This window comes from Ascaphus truei, chromosome 4 (genome assembly GCF_040206685.1).
Source record: "Ascaphus truei isolate aAscTru1 chromosome 4, aAscTru1.hap1, whole genome shotgun sequence".
In the NCBI taxonomy this organism is placed as follows: Eukaryota; Metazoa; Chordata; class Amphibia; order Anura; family Ascaphidae; genus Ascaphus; species Ascaphus truei.
The window spans coordinates 277754991-277774289 of record NC_134486.1 but is presented as its reverse complement, the minus strand read 5'-3'; the positions used below and the strand labels follow the sequence as shown (position 1 = coordinate 277774289).

Genomic DNA, 19299 nt, shown 5'->3' with positions numbered 1-19299 from the left:
AAACAATACTATAACAAACATTAACATACATTGTTACAGTATGGAGGGCCTTTCCCCAGGGAACTTACAATCTACACTGAAGGGTACGTAAAATTATAGGGTATAGGGGGATGCTGGTTCTGTGCAGTGGGGAGCAGCTCTTGGGGAACCCTTTCAGATGTCCGCCTTTGGGGCAATGCAGATGTAGGCTGAAGACGTTCTAAATGAACTCAGCTGTGCAAGTTCTGCAGTCCAGAGCAATAACAATTACAGGGAGCAGGGCTGAGAATAAACAACATCTTTAATAAACAAAACAGCTTTGAAGGGATCCTTGCTAATTTAATACACTGTTATTCTAGCTTTATTTGCAACAACATTTTCCATGAGTCATCTCTAACAACAGAATGTCTTAAAAAAAAATATTCTGACTTTCAGGGATGTATCAATGTAAAGAAATAGCACACAGGTGTTTGTTTTGCTGCGTTGCTTCATTTCCTGCCTGTGTTTGCATCAAATGTAGGATGTACAGGTGACTCAAATTGTTAGCCAGAAAAGTGTATGCTGCCCCAGTCATGGCATTTTTTTACTACACAAATAACAGATAAAAAATGGGATGCACAGTTTCATACATCTCATTATAATCTGTGCATCATACAACCCCTCCCTGACACCTCATATTACCATCTGATGCAAAAACGTTGGAGCAAAGACCTTGATACATTGACAAAAAGAGATGCAAGATGAAAATGACACACTTTGGGGCCGATGCAGTAACTTGCGATATGTGTGTGTCGGCAGCGCGCTTAAATCTCCTGTGTTTGGCGGGAATTTGCCGCTAAATGCAGTAAATAGCGATTGTGAGATACAATGGTGAGTTGCACATGTTGCGAGTTCCTGCAGTCAGTGGCGGGTGACTGCATGTATCCGTATTTCACTTGAATGTGGCGTCAACCTCTGCACATAAATAAAAAAAACCTCCTTCTTGCTTAAAGCATTCAGTTACTCACGATAGTGACTGTCTTGCTGTTACTGACATTAGCAAACCTTTTACTGCTGTCCCTAATTAGATACTTTTGGAAACATACCTGGTGCAGTGCTACAGTTGTGTCTTCTGTTCTTTGACACGTGAAGAGGTGATACATGTGTGCATGTGTTTTGTGACATTTCATGTACATTTGTGTCTGTGTGTTGGACTCTGTTGCAAAGCTTACAGTACATTTCAGTGAGTTGCTGTGTGTACTGTAACCCGTGCATGCAGCAAGTGGGGAATCACTTCATGTATCTGTATTGAAGGAGAATTTGGTGGCAACTTTTGAACATGAAAAAATCACCTCAGGATAGTTTGACCTTACATTCTGTTACTCACAGCAGTGTGTTTCTTGCTGCTAGTGACATTAGCAAGGCTTTCACAGCGCTGTCCCTCAATAGATAGTTTTAGGAACATACCTGCTTCTTGTCATTCACAAGACAGACACCTTTGGCTAACATTAATAATGTATTTTATTATAAACAACACATGTAACAGGTTCTGAATGACATGTAATACAATTGAAGCTGCGTTGCCAGCAGCAACAGTACAATGACACAACAATGTCACTAGCAGCTGAAATTTTCGGCTCTCGCCTGCTTGTTGGTGCCGCAGCTTTTTGGCGCTTTTCTCGCAAGGAGTTTCTCCCGCGCACCCCCGAGATCTTACTCGGCATCTACTGCATTCTGCGTGCTGCTTAATATGGCGAAATAGCCATTCTCGCCACCCCGCCGGCGCTTGATTTCCGGCAACAATTGCATATGCCGTTTTTCAGGTAACTCGCACACATACCGCCATCAACTGCATACTACATGCCAATCTCGCAATAAAACAGCCAAATTCAGCCTTCTCGCAAGTTACTGCATCGGCCCCTTTGTATCAATTTGTACATCACCCCAATGTATTTAGGGCCTCATGCAGAGAGCATAGAATTTTAAAAATGGCGAATTTCATAAAAAGTAGCTTTTTTGGAGAGTTTTATTCTCCATATGCAGAAAAGTGCGAATTCTGCTATGTTTAACATGGATGCGTGTGGCGAGTTTAAATTGGCGAGATGCGCGCTTCAGAAACGTGTAAAAACAAATTCGCGCCTTTTTTTTCCCCTTTACTATAGGCGGCGAGCGCCATCTTGCCATATTTTCGTGGCGCGGCAAAAATGCGAGAATCGCGCCTTTTTTTGGCGCGAACAGCCGCTACTTGCCGTTCGCACCTCTCTGCATTCGGAGAGTTTTAAAAATGGCGCGATGGAGGTTCTCGCCAGCCGCGAGGCGAGTTTTAAACATAGAAATAAAAAAATGGCGCGTTTTTCGCAACTCGCCATTTTATGCCGTTTTCTGAGGGAAATTGAACAAAAAATGGCGAGTTTTGAAATAACGATGCTCTCTGCATGAGGCCCTAAATTCCATCATATCCGTAAATCTTGAAGACTATTTTACCATATGCATTAAAGTTAAAAAAAAAAAAAAAAAAGGTGTAATTTATATGTATTCAAATGATTTTTTTTTACGGTTAGGTGAATCAATTTCTGTCTATCAATCTATCTATCTATTTATATCTCTCAGCACCTGTACATGGGTAAATGCGATGGAGATATCATTTTCTAGGATACACTAATGAATTTGCTTACAAGAGTTTGTAACTGGGGATGAAATCTATATTGGTCCTAGTAAGAAATTCATTTTGAAGTAGCCCGATCAATTTCTCCCTGTAACAGAGAGCGCCCGGGGTGGAGCCCTGAGCCTCACTCAGCCTGACTCAGCATTCATTCGCCAAGAACTGGCCTGAATGATGCCTATGGGATTAGGTCAATTTTAGTGGATCTGCTCCGCCTCATTTGGTTACTAATTGGTTTCTTGTTTTGTAAATCGAAATCTCATTTTCAGGAAATTGCAAAACCCGTGAAGCTAAGTCCATTGAGGTAATCCACGGGTCAGAGTGTATTTAAATGGAAATGGATTCCTACAATGCATCAAGTTTTTAAAGCAACAGTTGAAAGCTGCTGGTAGACTTCAACATTAAATTGCAGCTGGTTACCTGTTTATATCTGTACAAAATCCAACATGTATGCACCTTGTGTACGATTAATATATATATATATATATATAGAGAGAGAGAGAGAGAGAGAGAGAGAGAGAGAGAGAGAGATACATACATATATGTGTGTGTATATATAATATATATATACACACACACACACACACACACATACACACATACACACATACACAAATAAATACGAATTGCATTACATGTGTTAGCTTGGAATTTACCCAGCATCTCCCTTACTATGTTGTTTCTCGCATTGTTTTGGAACACAGGCTGGGAAAATGATTTGCCTTGGGTCTAAACGATCTCGGTTAGTTATTCTTCCTCTCAATAAGCTACTTGCTCCTGTTTGAAGCCCATTATTCCACTGGCCTCTCCAAATTACAAGGGAAATTTCAGATCTCGTTTCCACTGTAATCCTGATGAAAAGGGGGTGGTGATTTTCTCCTTATTTTAAATAGACTTAATCAACGGATTTGCAGAATTTGCTGCGGTAGGTCAAGTGCGAAAATCACAGAGTAAAATAAAAAAAGAAGTTAAGTGTATGAAGGATTCTCCTTATTCCCAATATCTTTAATGATTTTTACACACACACACACACACACACACACACACACACACACACACACACACACACACACACACACACACACACACACACACACACACACACACACACACACACACACACACACACACACACACACACACACACACACACACACACACACACACGTAAATCCATTGTTGTCTTTCCACTGACAATGCAAATAAGGGATCATTAACCATTAACTAGAGTAGGAATCGGACAAGGGAGGTTTCAGCAAGAGGTATTAATGGGAGGCAGCTCTGCGTGAAGAAATGGATCTGGAAAACTAAAACTTAACGTTAACCTATAATGTCAACTGGCTATTTATTAACCCTAAACAGAATTTGTATTTCCTCTCTGAAGGACCATAGTAATTAGACTGAGCCCCTATGCTTAATAAACAACTCTAATCCCCAGGCAATAAAGATTTCTGCTATCTTTGTCTATGAGAAGGCAGTCACTATCATATCTACATTATTTAAGCTGTGCCTGGCTGGGGCCAACTAAAACGCTAAGGCTTCTAATGTGTTTTACCCATGCACCAATTGCTTGTTTTGAGTATTAATTTTACTTCTGTTGTTGAAAGTATTACTGAAAAAGAATATCTATATATCAGTCTACGTAAATATATCGTAATATATAGTGTTATAGTATTATTCCACATGAGAGAGACATATCTAGTTTCTGCTTAAACTGAAAAAAATGATTACACTTTAGTGCAACTATTTATAATCCTCGTAGTTATTTTACCAAACGCGTAATAAGGGATGTAAATGATTATTATTACCGGTTACATGAAAGGGTAAACTATGTATGTGTGAAATAAAGGACCGGACTCTGCATTAGCTGGAAAATATCTGTTGTTGGAAACATGTGAAGTTATTCTGGTAACATATACTGCTCTTTTCCCTGTCTGTTTCACAAGTACACAATTGCAACCACATTGACAGAGGAAATTGAAAATACAAGGAGAGAAGGTGTAACACAAAATACACAAGATTGACAAGACAAAATAGATGCATTGAGACAGACTATGGAACAGATTTATCTGGTGGGGAAAAAGAAAGCACAGGAATTGTTAAAGAATAAGAGATCATGAAAGACTGAGAGATAAAGATAGAGAGAGAAGTATAAGCCAGATGGTAGACTGAAAAGAAGAGTGTTTGGATAGTGGTATTGGGAATCTTTGCAGTCTAAGCCTTTCTGCGAGGCTGGTCAATGCAGGTCAAATAACTGGTATACACAGACTGCTTTGCAATGTTTAGCTTGTATCCCTTTACTAGTTTTATAGTTATCTGAATAATAATTTTAATATGCAAAAAAAATGTAACAGACATAAAATAAGCACATTTTGAATAGTCCTATCAGCTACAGTCTGTAGCCCTGATGGAAATGCGGGTTGCCATTGTGTTCTTCATACAGCATTTGACTGTTGTGATAAATCACATTCTCTGTCACTTTCAACCCGTTTAATGGGAGAAGCATAACATGGTTGACACTTTACTTATTCAGAGGTGGGTAACTGCTTGGCCAGTCAGTCAGCAACATGGCGGTGCAAGTAATGTGGCATAAGTGTAAAATTCTCATTGGATGAAAAACGACGTTTGCACTTGCTTCCAAATACATATGTACAGTATATTAAAAAAAAAGGAACACAGTTAAATATCGTTTCTTTTTTTTTAGTTAGGTTGTGATGGAAATCTCATAAACATTGCACAGATAAGTTAAATACTATATATTTATATATCAAATGGAAATATTACTTTGTGCTCATTTGTATGTTTTAGACAGGTGGGATTTGGAGTAAAAGGTGGCACTGTGTGCTCATTTGCATGTCATTTCGCAGAATCCCTTGCTGCAGTGGAAGCACTGTGTGCTGGGTGATAATGGTGAAATGCAGGTTTGCAGACCTCTCAAGACATGCAAATGAGCACACAGTAATATTTCCATTTGCTATATGCTTTATGGTGGAGGTTTTTTTGACACTTTTTTTACCCACCATAACTTAAGTAATATGTGGTGTGAATAAATACAATACATACAATACATACAATACATACAATACATACAATACATACAATACATACAATACATACAATACAAATAAAAAAAGGTTTATTACAAAAATCAACCTTGATTTTTGTTAATAAAACTTTTCTTATCTATCATTAATAACGGAGTACAAACTGATTGCAAAACGAGTGTGATTAAAGACTAACTTCATACTGTAGCATATGTAAGTGTCAAATTGCAGAACTTGAGTCTGTCTATATACTGTATCAAAAGCTTCCAACTGCAAGAGATGTGTCAGGGCCACATGTATCACAGAAAAGTTACAGTTAAATGCCATTGGATTTGCCTTCTTTTTACAAAACTGATACTGTGGGGCCGATGCAGTAACTTGCGAGAAGGCTGAATTTGGCTGTTTTATTGCGAGATTGGCATGTAGTATGCAGTTGATGGCGGTATGTGTGCGAGTTACCTGAAAAACGGCATATGCAATTGTTGCCGGAAATCAAGCGCTGGCGGGGTGGCGAGAATGCCTATTTCGCCATATTAAGCAGCACGCAGAATGCAGTAGATGCCGAGTAAGATCTCGGGGGTGCGCGGGAGAAACTCCTTGCGAGAAAAGCGCCAAAAAGCTGCGGCACCAACAAGCAGGCGAGAGCCGAAAATTTCAGCTGCTAGTGACATTGTTGTGTCATTGTACTGTTGCTGCTGGCAGCGCAGCTTCAATTGTATTACATGTCATTCAGAACCTGTTACATGTGTTGTTTATAATAAAATACATTATTAATGTTAGCCAAAGGTGTCTGTCTTGTGAATGACAAGAAGCAGGTATGTTCCTAAAACTATCTATTGAGGGACAGCGCTGTGAAAGCCTTGCTAATGTCACTAGCAGCAAGAAACACACTGCTGTGAGTAACAGAATGCGTCAAACTATCATGAGGTGATTTTTTCATGTTCAAAAGTTGCCGCCAAATTCTCCTTCAATACAGATACATGACCTAATCCCCCTCTGGCTGCATGCACGGGTTACAGTACACACAGCAACTCACTGAAATGTTAGCTTTGCAACAGAGTCCAACACACAGACACAAATGTACATGAAATGTCACAAGTCACATGCACACATGTATCACCTCTTCACATGTCAAAGAACAGAAGACACAACTGTAGCACTGCACCAGGTATGTTTCCAAAAGTATCTAATGAGGGACAGCAGTGAAAGGTTTGCTAATGTCAGTATCAGCAAGACAGTCACTATCGTGAGTAACTGAAAGCTTTAAGCAAGAAGGAGGTTTTTTTTTATTTATGTGCAGAGGTTGACGCCACATTCAAGTGAAATACGGATACATGCAGTCATCCGCCACTGACTGCAGGAACTCGCAACATGTGCAACTCACCATTGTATCTCACAATCGCTATTTACTGCATTTAGCGGCAAATTCCCGCCAAACACAGGAGATTTAAGCGCGCTGCCGACACACACATATCGCAAGTTACTGCATCGGCCCCTGTGTTTCTTACATCACGTTTTCTTTTTGGGAAACGTCTATACAGATCCCTCAAACCAGGTCACAACACCTCAGCCTTACTGGTTTAATTGATTCAGAAAAAAAGGGAAAAGACCAATTCGACACTGTATTATACACCCCATCATAATATACACACAACTACACCCATTGCTTAGATCAACACTTCACGAATTATTTTCTGACACATGCTGGGCGAAATCAACGCAAATCCCTTTCCTTCATTTATTCTTTCTTTCTCTTTTTCTTTTTTAGTATTAGACATATACAAGCTAGTATTTGCTGATCACACTATACTGTAAGGCTCCCAAGGGATTCTGCATATGTTCAGGATTTATAATTCAGTATCAAGGACACCATTTGTGCTGCCTATTTGCAATTATGAAATCCTTCTTCTTTGTCATTTTGTTTGTCTTAGTACTCCGGGGATAGGACTACCACTAGGTAAATTTACCATGTCCAGATGTATGAGCTATTTAGTGGAGTTGTGTTTCCAGCAATAATTGGTGACTTGTACTGTAAAATATCCTTACTAGTATTATACACATACTTAGTTGGGTCTCAAACCGTAGGCCCATAAGGATCCAAAGGGTTTACATTTTCTAGTGGTGACATTTGCTTAAATCTCCAGCAATTGGAACGGAACACTTCCAAAACACTATACTATGTATTTATAAACCACTCCTATTTTGTATCATTTGTTTGTAATTAAGGCTCTCCCTGTATAGCATGAAGCAAAGCACACGATTACAGTCGTAAATTCAGCAATTGTAATAGTATATAAACTATATTTCAAAGGTAAGCAATTTTTTAAGCAGGATGACTAATATTTCCTACTTAGCAGCTCCACTCTGTATTACTAAATAATTTGCAATGTGTCAAGGTACAAATAATACTACACACGCTTCAATTATGTTATTTATGTAATGTTAATGTCCCGGATAAACATACATGGCTATTAATATAGGCAGCGTTAAATAATATTGGATGTATTTAATATGAAAAATTGTGATCGGTTAGGATTCCTTAGGCAAGTGAAAATGCAAAGTTGATATGTTATGTATTTGTCCCAAATAAAAGTGGATACATTGTAATGTCCATGAATTCGACCGAGTACATAGCATGTCATATTCATTTAATTTACTTTGTGCACTTAACATAGAAACTTTCATTTTCAGATTTGTTTTATTTGACAAATATTGTTCTCAAGGCATCTGATGCTGCTGTTTGCACTGAGAAAATGTAATATATGACCCTGTGGTCTGTGAGGCTGGATTTAGTCTGCTCACCTACTTTTCTATTTGTTTAACTACACAGGGCTTGGAGAAGCTTGGGGCTATTCTACTCGGTCCAGCACCTTGGATAATGTTGGCCGGGAGCTGGGATCGCATCTCTTACAGGTACTATATCCAGGGGAAAGTGCTACCTTTAATGAATGATTAAAGAATGTAGACCTTGCAGTGAACTTTTAATTACCCACCGGTGTAATTGTTAATCCTTCACGTGTTTCCATGGTAGCCATGCAGTTGGGAAATGAAAATAGAGTTGCCAGTTTATTGTTTATGTGTAATTACACATAATCATATTTAATGCACTATGTGATTAACTCATGTGCAGTATAAAGTATTGTAGTTGTTGTGCAATATATGACATATGTATTTTTTCTTGTGTTTAAATGGACTTCCTATTCCAGTTCTTTATCTATCATTCACCTGCATGGTTTAACGTTAAACATGGTAAAAAGTGTGCATCTGTACATTAAATTAGCATTTTTAGAAAATAAGCCATCGATTCAATTTGTATTTTTTTTTTAAACAAAAATAATAAAGACAGCTGACGTCTGTAACAAAGCGAAGCGGTTTTTTTTAAAACCAAATTCTTATATGAATGAAGCAGTATAAGGAATAACTGTGCTAGTGATTGATTCAGTTCTCTCTCCTGATTAGGCAAGTAAATATCTAATCCCCCTGTTGTTACTTGTATCAACTGTTTATCAGACACCACTGAAGTAAGAGAGGGAATATTCAGTGAAGTCGATTTCTGCATTGTAGAGGCTTAGAGCTGCTTCCCCTGCTGGGAGAGGCATATAACTTCACAGTGTTTACAGGTGATAAACTGTGATATGTTAAACAAAGAAAGATTAAACACATTCTCCCTATAGCACTCTCTGCCTAAGATCATGTTTGAGACAACAGAAAAATGTTTAACGTAGAGGTGAAGGGAGATTTGACCACCCAGGCACTTTCAAAATGTAAATCTTATTTAAATTGCTGCACTATGGGTATACAGATAAATACATTTGATGTTAGCTGATCCGCAGTTTACTTTGTTTTCCTTTCTCCTATCTAGACGTTAGATGGTTTCATCTTCGTTGTGGCCCCCGATGGGAAAATCATGTATATCTCTGAAACAGCTTCAGTCCATCTAGGTTTATCACAGGTATGCGATTATGATTATTTGTGTGTGCATATACTCACACTAGCAGGTGTGACTAGGGAAAGGATTAAGCCGCTATCAGTATTTGCAGACAGATAGGCAAACAGACAGATACACTGACAGGACGGCTCTCCACCTGCTAGGTGCCTGGAACAATACATTAGTGTTGAAGGTGTATGTTATGAGTCACGCGTTGTATATCTCAGTGACAATATTGTTTTAAGCTTCAGTAAATTTTGCTAACGCTTTAGCAATGTTATTATTTTTTTTTGTGATAGTTACAAGGACGTAATGGCTGCTTGTAGCAAAATGGATAGTTGTTTTCTATGCCTATAAGATATGCAAGTAAGCATTGATATGACTGATACATTTATAAATATATATATGATAAAAATGCAAATATTAAAAATATGAATGTTAAAATGTTAAATATGAACATATAAACATCATTTTTTGTATTGAGTGGGTTGGCTTCTTGTTAGATGATATATATCATTTTATGATTTTCCATAAATCAAAGGAATAGAAAAAAAAGCTAAAACTGAAAAACCTTATATTCTCTCTTATAACAGGTAGAGCTGACCGGAAATAGCATATACGAATACATACACCCTGCTGATCATGATGAGATGACTGCAGTGCTAACAGCCCACCAGCCCTACCATTCTCACTTTGTCCAGGGTAAGGAACAGACTCAGCGTGCAATCTCTTTAAATATACGCTGGGAGCTCAGTAATGCAATCCAGCGCAGATTTGGAGGCGAGAGGAAATGTGATATAATACTAACATTTAGCTGGCACTTCTTTTGCAGAATATGAAATCGAGCGCTCCTTCTTCATGCGGATGAAATGTGTACTGGCAAAGAGGAATGCAGGTCTGACCTGTGGTGGGTATAAGGTGGGTTAATATTAACAACAGCTCAGAAAAAAAAGATACATTTACCTTTACCTCCTGCGTTGTGATCACTAAACCTACTTATACATTTTGAATGAAAAAGGCATTAACATTGGAATACTAATCAGTTGTTCTTTATAGCTAAAACGTGCAAATAAATAAATAAACAAAAAAAATGTAATTGTTAATAGGATTTTAAAAATGTGAATCAACTAATTTGGTTTATTTAATATTCTCGTAACAAAGCAGTCATGTGCTATCCTGGAGAAAAAGTGCAATATGTGTCAGGGCTAATGTGAATCAAATCTAGGGTTTTGTAAAGAATGTGTGTCTGAGAAGAGGAGTAGGTATCAGCATTGCAGCTCATGTAGGGACGGAGGATATGTGCACGAAGCCGGTGTGCTCAATCGTGTGTCCTTGTGATGTCTCGCAGGTCATCCATTGCAGCGGCTACTTGAAGATCCGCCAGTACAGCCTGGACATGTCGCCCTTCGACGGCTGCTACCAGAATGTGGGTTTGGTGGCTGTTGGACACTCTCTCCCTCCCAGTGCTGTCACTGAAATAAAACTGCACAGCAATATGTTCATGTTCAGAGCCAGCCTGGATATGAAGCTCATATTTTTAGATTCCAGGTAGGTTGGGCAAACACTGTTGAAAGTCATAAACAGGCCAGATCATCTGTAATAAAATACACAGATCTGGCTGTAACGTGTGTTTGCTGAAAGGGAAATAATTAGAAGTCATGAGAATCAATTTTCCGTGTGATCTGACAATTGTAACATTGCAGGTGTGTGCTTTACTGGGGTCCCTCGTGTATCAGAGCACAACTGTTGCAATTCATGGAATTTAATAAAAACAATGGGATTGCTTCTTTAATGCATCAGGTGCTATTTTTTTTTATTCACTTGCCCTAGTTTTACATTGATTCACCGACTTCAATAACCTGCATCTCCCCCCGCCCCCCCCCCCCCACAACAACCTTGTTTTAATACAGGATAAACCCATGTAAGTGAAAAGGACTGACATTAAGGAAATAAATATTGGTATTTTCTGTTGTAAAAAATAATAAGGACTATTTTAGAAGTTCTATGCAATCTAAAATGTCTGCTTATCTTCACAATATCTCCTTATTCTTTTCAGAGTTGCTGAATTAACTGGATATGAACCTCAGGATCTGATTGAAAAGACTTTGTATCATCATGTCCACGGCTGTGACACATTCCACCTCCGCTGTGCCCATCACTTGTGTAAGGATACGCTCACTAATCCCTTCATAACTCATCCCTCGGTGACTGCTCCGTGTCTCCTCTTTAATGTTAATTATGTTTCAATTCCTGTGCTTCTTACACGGGGAAAAAAGGGTTCGTGGCTGTTGGTTAAAGTGTTGAAATGTAAAACCATTGAGATTTCGTTTTATGTAACTGGTGCTATTTTTGACATGGAGCAAAACTGAACACACCTTTGAGATGCATTTCCCCCTATGTGTATAGTCATTTGAACTAATTTGTAGATAGAAAATACATTTTCGATAATACAACACATCTACAGAAAGATGAAAAAGTGTGTTGATTTTTATCAATTGCTAGCACTTGCATGGTGTGCGTGTGTATGTGTGTGTGTGTGTGTGTATATATATGTATATATATATGTATATTATATATATATATATATACACATTTTTTTTGATTGATTGATTGCAAAGCCAGTAGAACCAACCTCACACGGATGAGACCCATTAAGGTCGAAACATGTCCATGGGTGGTTTCTCTGGCTTTGCATCTGATTTCCATGCTGTGCTTAAAAGCTGTGTTAACAGCGAGCATTATAAGCGTTCCATGTAAAAATGGATTTCAGATAAAAGGTGACAGTGTATAATTGTGCGTTATTATATTATTATTATTATTATATATAAATGATGCATTATGGATTATATACTTACACATATACAAGTGGGCAAATATATGTGTTTGTATACATACATGCATCATATAAGTGTGTATCTATCAATCTTGTGTGTGTGTAGATGGAGCCATACCACCTACAGACACACATTGAACCTGCTCAGCAGAATAACGTGTGTCTCTCTGTTTCCCCTGTCAGTGCTGGTGAAGGGACAGGTCACCACTAAGTACTATCGTTTCCTGGCCAAGCATGGAGGTTGGGTGTGGGTCCAGAGTTACGCTACAATTGTGCACAACAGCAGATCCTCCAGACCTCACTGCATTGTCAGTGTGAATTATGTCCTCACGTAAGTAAAACTGGGCATCAGCTGTCGCCCCATAGCGGGTATATCAGTCTGTGCACCGTATAAACATGTCTCATAAGCTTATTTTGGGTTGTCACAGCCCTGAGGAAAATAACCATTTATATTGTTCTTTATAGTTCACACTTTACACGCAAAGAAATATGTATACAGTACTTAACAAACAGGACATCTGTTTTTCTTTTCAGCGTCAGGGGTTGAGTGTCTTAATTTGAACCAGATTTGCCAATAAAGCCCTATAAAATAAAACTGATGGGATTTGAATAAAAAAAAAATCTATTTACTTATTTAATACAACATACTTAAGTTGTGAGCCATTGATGTGCACTTATCCAACAGAAATCTGGATCATGAGAGAAAAACACCACTTTGACATTCATGTTTTTCCATGAGAATATGTTTATTATAATGAAAGATTGCCCTGTCCCAGAAATAAACTATATTCACAGCCCAGCTTTTGAGGTCTGTAATGCAAGATCGCTGCAGATTGCAGAACAAAACCAAATTTGGGTCCACGCTATAAAAACATTAATCATGAAATATTATCCAACTAATATAAATGGCACACCAAACAAAATAACCCTTGTTAGATTTCTAAATCAGACACATGCCCTACTGCAGCACAACTGCATTTTACATTTGTTTCTAAAACTCATTAAATAAAACTATTATTTGTCTGTTGGAGAGTTCACAGCTAAAAATAAGCTCAAGTAATGGAACCAACTGGCTTCTGCTGTGCAGTCTTATTCATCAATCCCAATGTCGCGGTGTTACTGTAGCTCATTTCTTCCCAAAGAAAAGCAGAACTTCGTGTCCTTAGGAAACACTGTGACATTGAAGAATAGATTGCACGGGTTTTGTTTTCCCTGATTTGCTCACATCACTTTGCAATAAGAGGCTTCAGACAAATTCAGTCTTTTATACTGCAACGCACAGAAAGCTCCTCAAGCTTGGAAGGGATTTACACTAGAATTCACACATTTGCCTATCAGTTTCAAAGTGTCTTCCTGAGCAACATTTAGTGAAATACAATGTACACAACGTATACTATTTATATATATACATATTTTTTTTATACTCTTTATATTGAGGTAGATTATATGTATTAACCCAAGTAAAATAGATAATATACAAAGGGCCTCATGCAGAGAGCATAGAATTTTAAAATTGGCGAATTTCATAAAAAGTAGCTTTTTTGGAGAGTTTTATTCTCCATATGCAGAAAAGTGCGAATTTTGCTATGTTTAACATGGATGCGTGTGGCGAGTTTAAATTGGCGAGATGCGCGCTTCAGAAACGTGTAAAAACAAATTCGCGCCTTTTTTTCCCCTTTACTATAGGCGGCGAGCGCCATCTTGCCATCTTTTCCTGGCGCGGCAAAAATGCGAGAATCGCGGCATTTTTTGGCGCGAACAGCCGCTTTATGCCGTTCGCACCTCTCTGCATTCGGAGAGTTTTAAAAATGGCGAGATGGAGGTTCTCGCCAGCCGCGAGGCGAGTTTTAGCAATTGAAAAAACAAAATGGCGTGATTTTCGGAACTCGCCATTTTCTGCCGGTTTCTGCGCGAAATTGTACAAAAAATGGCGAATTTCGAAATAACGATGCTCTCTGCATAAGGCCCAAAGTGTATGTTTTACACACACACACACACACACACACACACACACACACACACACACACACACACACACACACACACACACACACACACACACACACACACACACACACACACACACACACACACACACACACACTAGAATTGCATTATTTTATTCGAAACAGGGGACCTATAACATTATAGAAAGCCATATTACTGATCCTTTGAGAAGAAACTGAGTAAAAGGCATATTGCAGTATTACTCAGAAGAAAAAAGCTATTAAATATGATATGTGACTGTCTGGCACATCTCCCATTACATATTGCAACACACATTTATGGAATAATGTCGTTTTGAAACAACCAAAACATTTTAAATTACTAGAAAAAAGACATGCAGTTATTTAAATGAACACGTTTAACAGCACCTGAGATTATAACACGCTTTTTTCTCTCTCTGGCAAGGGGGATATATAGTTTATTTATATCCAGCCTACCTGTGTACAATTACATCAATATTTTGTATAATCCTGGCACTTGTAGGGCACTTATTCAATGAAAAGGCAATTATTAGCGCCTTTCTGCTCATGACATCATCAGTCATCACTCAATTATGTGAAGCTATGAGGAACACAACCACCAGATGAGGCTAAGCAACCGATTTACTGTAAGCATTCAAGATGAATAACACACTTTATAGCCAGTTACCTGAGAGCATATAAGCGAAGGGAGACTGCACAGTTCAGTGTCATTAGTAGCAGCCTGGTAACACTAGCAGAACATCTTGCTGTTCCGTGGATCTCACAGGGCAGTCAATTCCAATCCTCAAGGGCCAGCAACAGGTCGGGTTTTCAGGATATCAGAGATGTAGGTGTGTAGTTAATTCCAGAGATGTAGGTGTGTATTTTAATTCCAGAGATGTATCCTAACCGGGTTTTCAGGATATGCCTGCAGTCATTATGACTGAGCCACCTATGCTGAAGCAGGGATGACCTGAAAACCTAACCTGTTGGTGGCCCTCGATGACTGGAGTCGGGGCCACCCCTGTCCCAGGCCATAACTGGTTTATTATGAAGCAAAATTAATTGTCCAGTTTTCCATTCATTTCAGTTTGCCTTCCTTAATACTGAACCCTTTTTGGGCAGGTGGAGTGATGTTCTCAATATGTGTATTTCACTGTGCACTTGGGTGCAAATGTTTATGAGGTTTCTCTTTGTATTTTCTGTGTTTAATTGTATTCTATGTGGGGGAAAAAAATAAATTATGTCATGACAGGTGGTTAATCATGTGGCTATCAGAATGCAAATGTGTTGTGCATGATTAAGCTGACAGAAATGTAGAACAGGAAAGTACTGTGATATAGTTAGTATGGGGGTGATCAGCTATTACTAACTGAGGCTTATGGGGACAGCTTTCTGAAGAATAGTGATGAAGAAAGTGTATATTAATGTACAAAGTGTATCCAGTGTATCCAATTATGATTTTATTTCCATAACAATTGTACTACCATTTAAAAGCCTTTCGACATATTTACGATGTATGTTTTTTTTTTCTGGGAACATACAGTAGTTTAACAGATTTTCATTGGTTGTTTGCTTGTTACAAATAGACAATAATAAATAATAATAGATATTGTTTTCATATATTAAATTAATACATTTAGAGACATTGCAATCTAAAGATCATAAAGAACACACACTCCTCTACTAATGGATTGTCATTATTGTTATGTAGTGTTTTTTGAATCATATAGATTTATGTAATTGTTTTTTGTGTTCGACAAATCACCCAAAAATTTACTCGCCGAACAAAAAATCTACTCGCCACCTAGCCCCGCCCCCAGACCCGCTTTAAAAAAAAAAAAAAAAGAATAAATTCCTAGTAAGAGCATCATTAATTTTTGACATTAGTTTATTTATTGTATTACATTATACTACAATTAGTCCTTGTTACATGTGTGTATGTGTGTGTAAATGTTCCTGAGCCCCATAACTAGTGCCTGGACGCCCCTGCATCACAATATCTAAAGCAGCAATCCCGCCTGGGATCTTACCTGATCCGCAGTCCCTCAATGTCCAGGTACCCTCATTCCCGCAGTGTTATACATTGGATGGGAGGTGTTCCCTACCTGTCTTCTGGTTTAGGGGGGATTCCGATGTCTTCCGTGTGAAGCTCGAGAGTTAGATCTGGAAGAAAGCAGTATAGGTTATTTCGGTGTAGGTATAGGGCAGTTAAGATATGTAGGGTAAATAAGATATTTCGGTGTAGGTATAGGGCAGTTAAGATATGTAGGGTAAATAAGAGATCCAGAGTGTGAGAGAGAGAGAGTGTGGGTGAGAGAGAGAGAGAGAGAGAGAGAGAGAGAGAGTGTGGGTGAGAGAGAAAGAGAGAGGGTGAGAGAGGGTGAGAGAGAGGGTGAGAGAGAGGGTGAGAGAGAGACACACACATACACACACAGAGAGAGAGAGACACAGAGAGAGAGAGACACACACAAAGAGAGAGAGAGAGAGAGAGAGACACACACACACACACACACACACACACACACACACACACACACACACACACACACACACACACACACACACACACACACACACACACACACACACACACACAGAGAGACACACACACACACACACACACACACACACACACACACACACACACACACACACACACACACACACACACACACACACACACACACACACACACACACACACACACACACAGAGACACACACAAAGAGAGAGAGACACACACACAGAGAATGAGAGACACAAAGAGAAAGAGAGACACAGAGAAAGAGAGACAGACAGAGAAAGAGGCACACACAGAGAAAGATACACACAGAGAAAGAGAGACACACAGAGAGAAAGAGAAAGAATGAGAGAGACTCAGAGATAGAGAGACACAGAGAGAAAGAGAGACACACACAGAGAGAGAGAGACACACACACAGAGAGACACACACACACACACACACACACACACACACAAACACACACACACACACACACACACACACACACACACACACACACACACACACACACACACACACACACACACACACACACACACACACACACACACAGACACACACAAAGAGAGAGAGACACACACACAGAGAATGAGAGACACAAAGAGAAAGAGAGACACAGAGAAAGAGAGACAGACAGAGAAAGAGGCACACACAGAGAAAGATACACACAGAGAAAGAGAGACACACAGAGAGAAAGAGAAAGAATGAGAGAGACTCAGAGATAGAGAGAACACACACACACAGAGAATGAGAGACAAAGACAGAGAGAGTGACAGAGAGAGTGCGACAGAGAGAGTGCGACAGAGCGTGACAGAGAGAGGGCGACAGAGAGAGGGCGACAGAGAGAACGAGAGGGAGAGGGAGAAAGAGAGAGAGATACACACAGAGAGAGAGAGACACACACACACACACACACACACACACAGAGAGAGAGAGAGAGAGAGAGAGAGAGACACACACACACACACACACACACAGAGACACACAGAGAAAGAGAGACACACAGAGAAAGAGAGACACACAGAGAAAGAGAGACACACAGAGAAAGAGGCACACACAGAGAAAGAGAGACACACAGAGAAAGAGAGACACACAGAGAAAGAGAGATACAGAGAGAGAGAGAAAGAGAGAGAATGAGAGACACAGAGAGAGAGAACACACACAGAGAGAATGAGAGACAAAGACAGAGTGCAACTGAGAGAGTGCGACAGAGAGAGTGCGACAGAGAGAGTGCGACAGAGAGAGTGCGACAGAGAGAGTGCGACAGAGAGAGTGCGACAGAGAGAGCGAGAGGGAGAGGGCGAGAGGGAGAGGGCGACAGAGAGAGGGAGAGGGCGACAGGGAAAGGGTGAGGGCGACTGGGAAAGGGTGAGGGTGACAGGGAAAGGGTGAAGGTGACAGGGAAAGGGTGAGGGCGACAGGGAAAGGGTGAAGGCGACAGGGAAAGGGTGAGGGCGACAGGGAAAGGGTGAGGGCGACAGGGAAAGGGTGAGGGCGACAGGGAGAGGGCGACAGGGAGAGGGCGACTGGGAAAGGGTGAGGGTGACAGGGAAAGGGTGAGGGTGACAGGGAGAGGGCGACTGGGAAAGGGTGAGGGTGACACAGGGAGAGGGTGATACAGGGAGAGGGTGAGGGTGACAGGTAGAAGGTGAGGGTGACACAAGGAGAGGGTGAGGGTGACCCAGGGAGAGGGTGACAGGGAGAGGGAGAGAGTGACACAGGGAGAGGGAGACACAGGGAGAGGGAGAGGGAGACACAGGGAGAGGGAGAGGGTGACACAGGGAGAGGGTGACACAGGGAGAGGGTGACACAGGGAGAGGGTGACACAGGGAGAGGGTGACACAGGGAGAGGGTGACACAGGGAGAGGGAGAGAGGGTGACACAGACACACACTCACTCACAGACACACACACTCAGACACACACTCAGACACACACTCAGACACACTCACACACTCACACACTCACAGACTCAGACACTCATACTCACAGACACACTCACAGACACACACACACTCATGCACACACGCACACACACACACTCACAGACACACACACAATCACAGACACACACACACAGTCAGTCACTCATACACACACACTCACCCGCAAGGCAGGGGGTCGCACATGGCAGCAGTGGGGCCTACGCACGGCAATGGGCCCATCACACGGCAGGAGGGCCACTGCAAGGCAGGGGGTGTCGCACATGACAGCGGGGGCCTACGCACGGCAGGAGGGCCTCTGCAAGGGGCCGCCCCCCCCAAAGCGGACGCCGATGCCGCAGCATGCCCCCCCCAAAGCGTCCGACGCCGCAGCACGCCCCCCGAAGCCAACACCGCAGCACGCCCCCCCCTGAAGCGGCCGATGCCGCAGCACACTCC

General features: G+C 40.5%; 1 protein-coding gene across 1 annotated transcript in view; it reads left to right on the top strand.

The window, feature by feature from the left end:
* Positions 1-19299, top strand: part of SIM1 (SIM bHLH transcription factor 1) — a 100327-nt gene that overhangs the window by 25636 nt on the left and 55392 nt on the right. The window contains exons 3-9 of the mRNA XM_075597524.1: positions 8495-8577; positions 9527-9616; positions 10186-10294; positions 10425-10510; positions 10941-11140; positions 11649-11755; positions 12609-12756. Coding sequence (XP_075453639.1) covers positions 8495-8577; positions 9527-9616; positions 10186-10294; positions 10425-10510; positions 10941-11140; positions 11649-11755; positions 12609-12756 — 823 coding nt within the window. The remainder of the gene's footprint in view (positions 1-8494; positions 8578-9526; positions 9617-10185; positions 10295-10424; positions 10511-10940; positions 11141-11648; positions 11756-12608; positions 12757-19299) is intronic.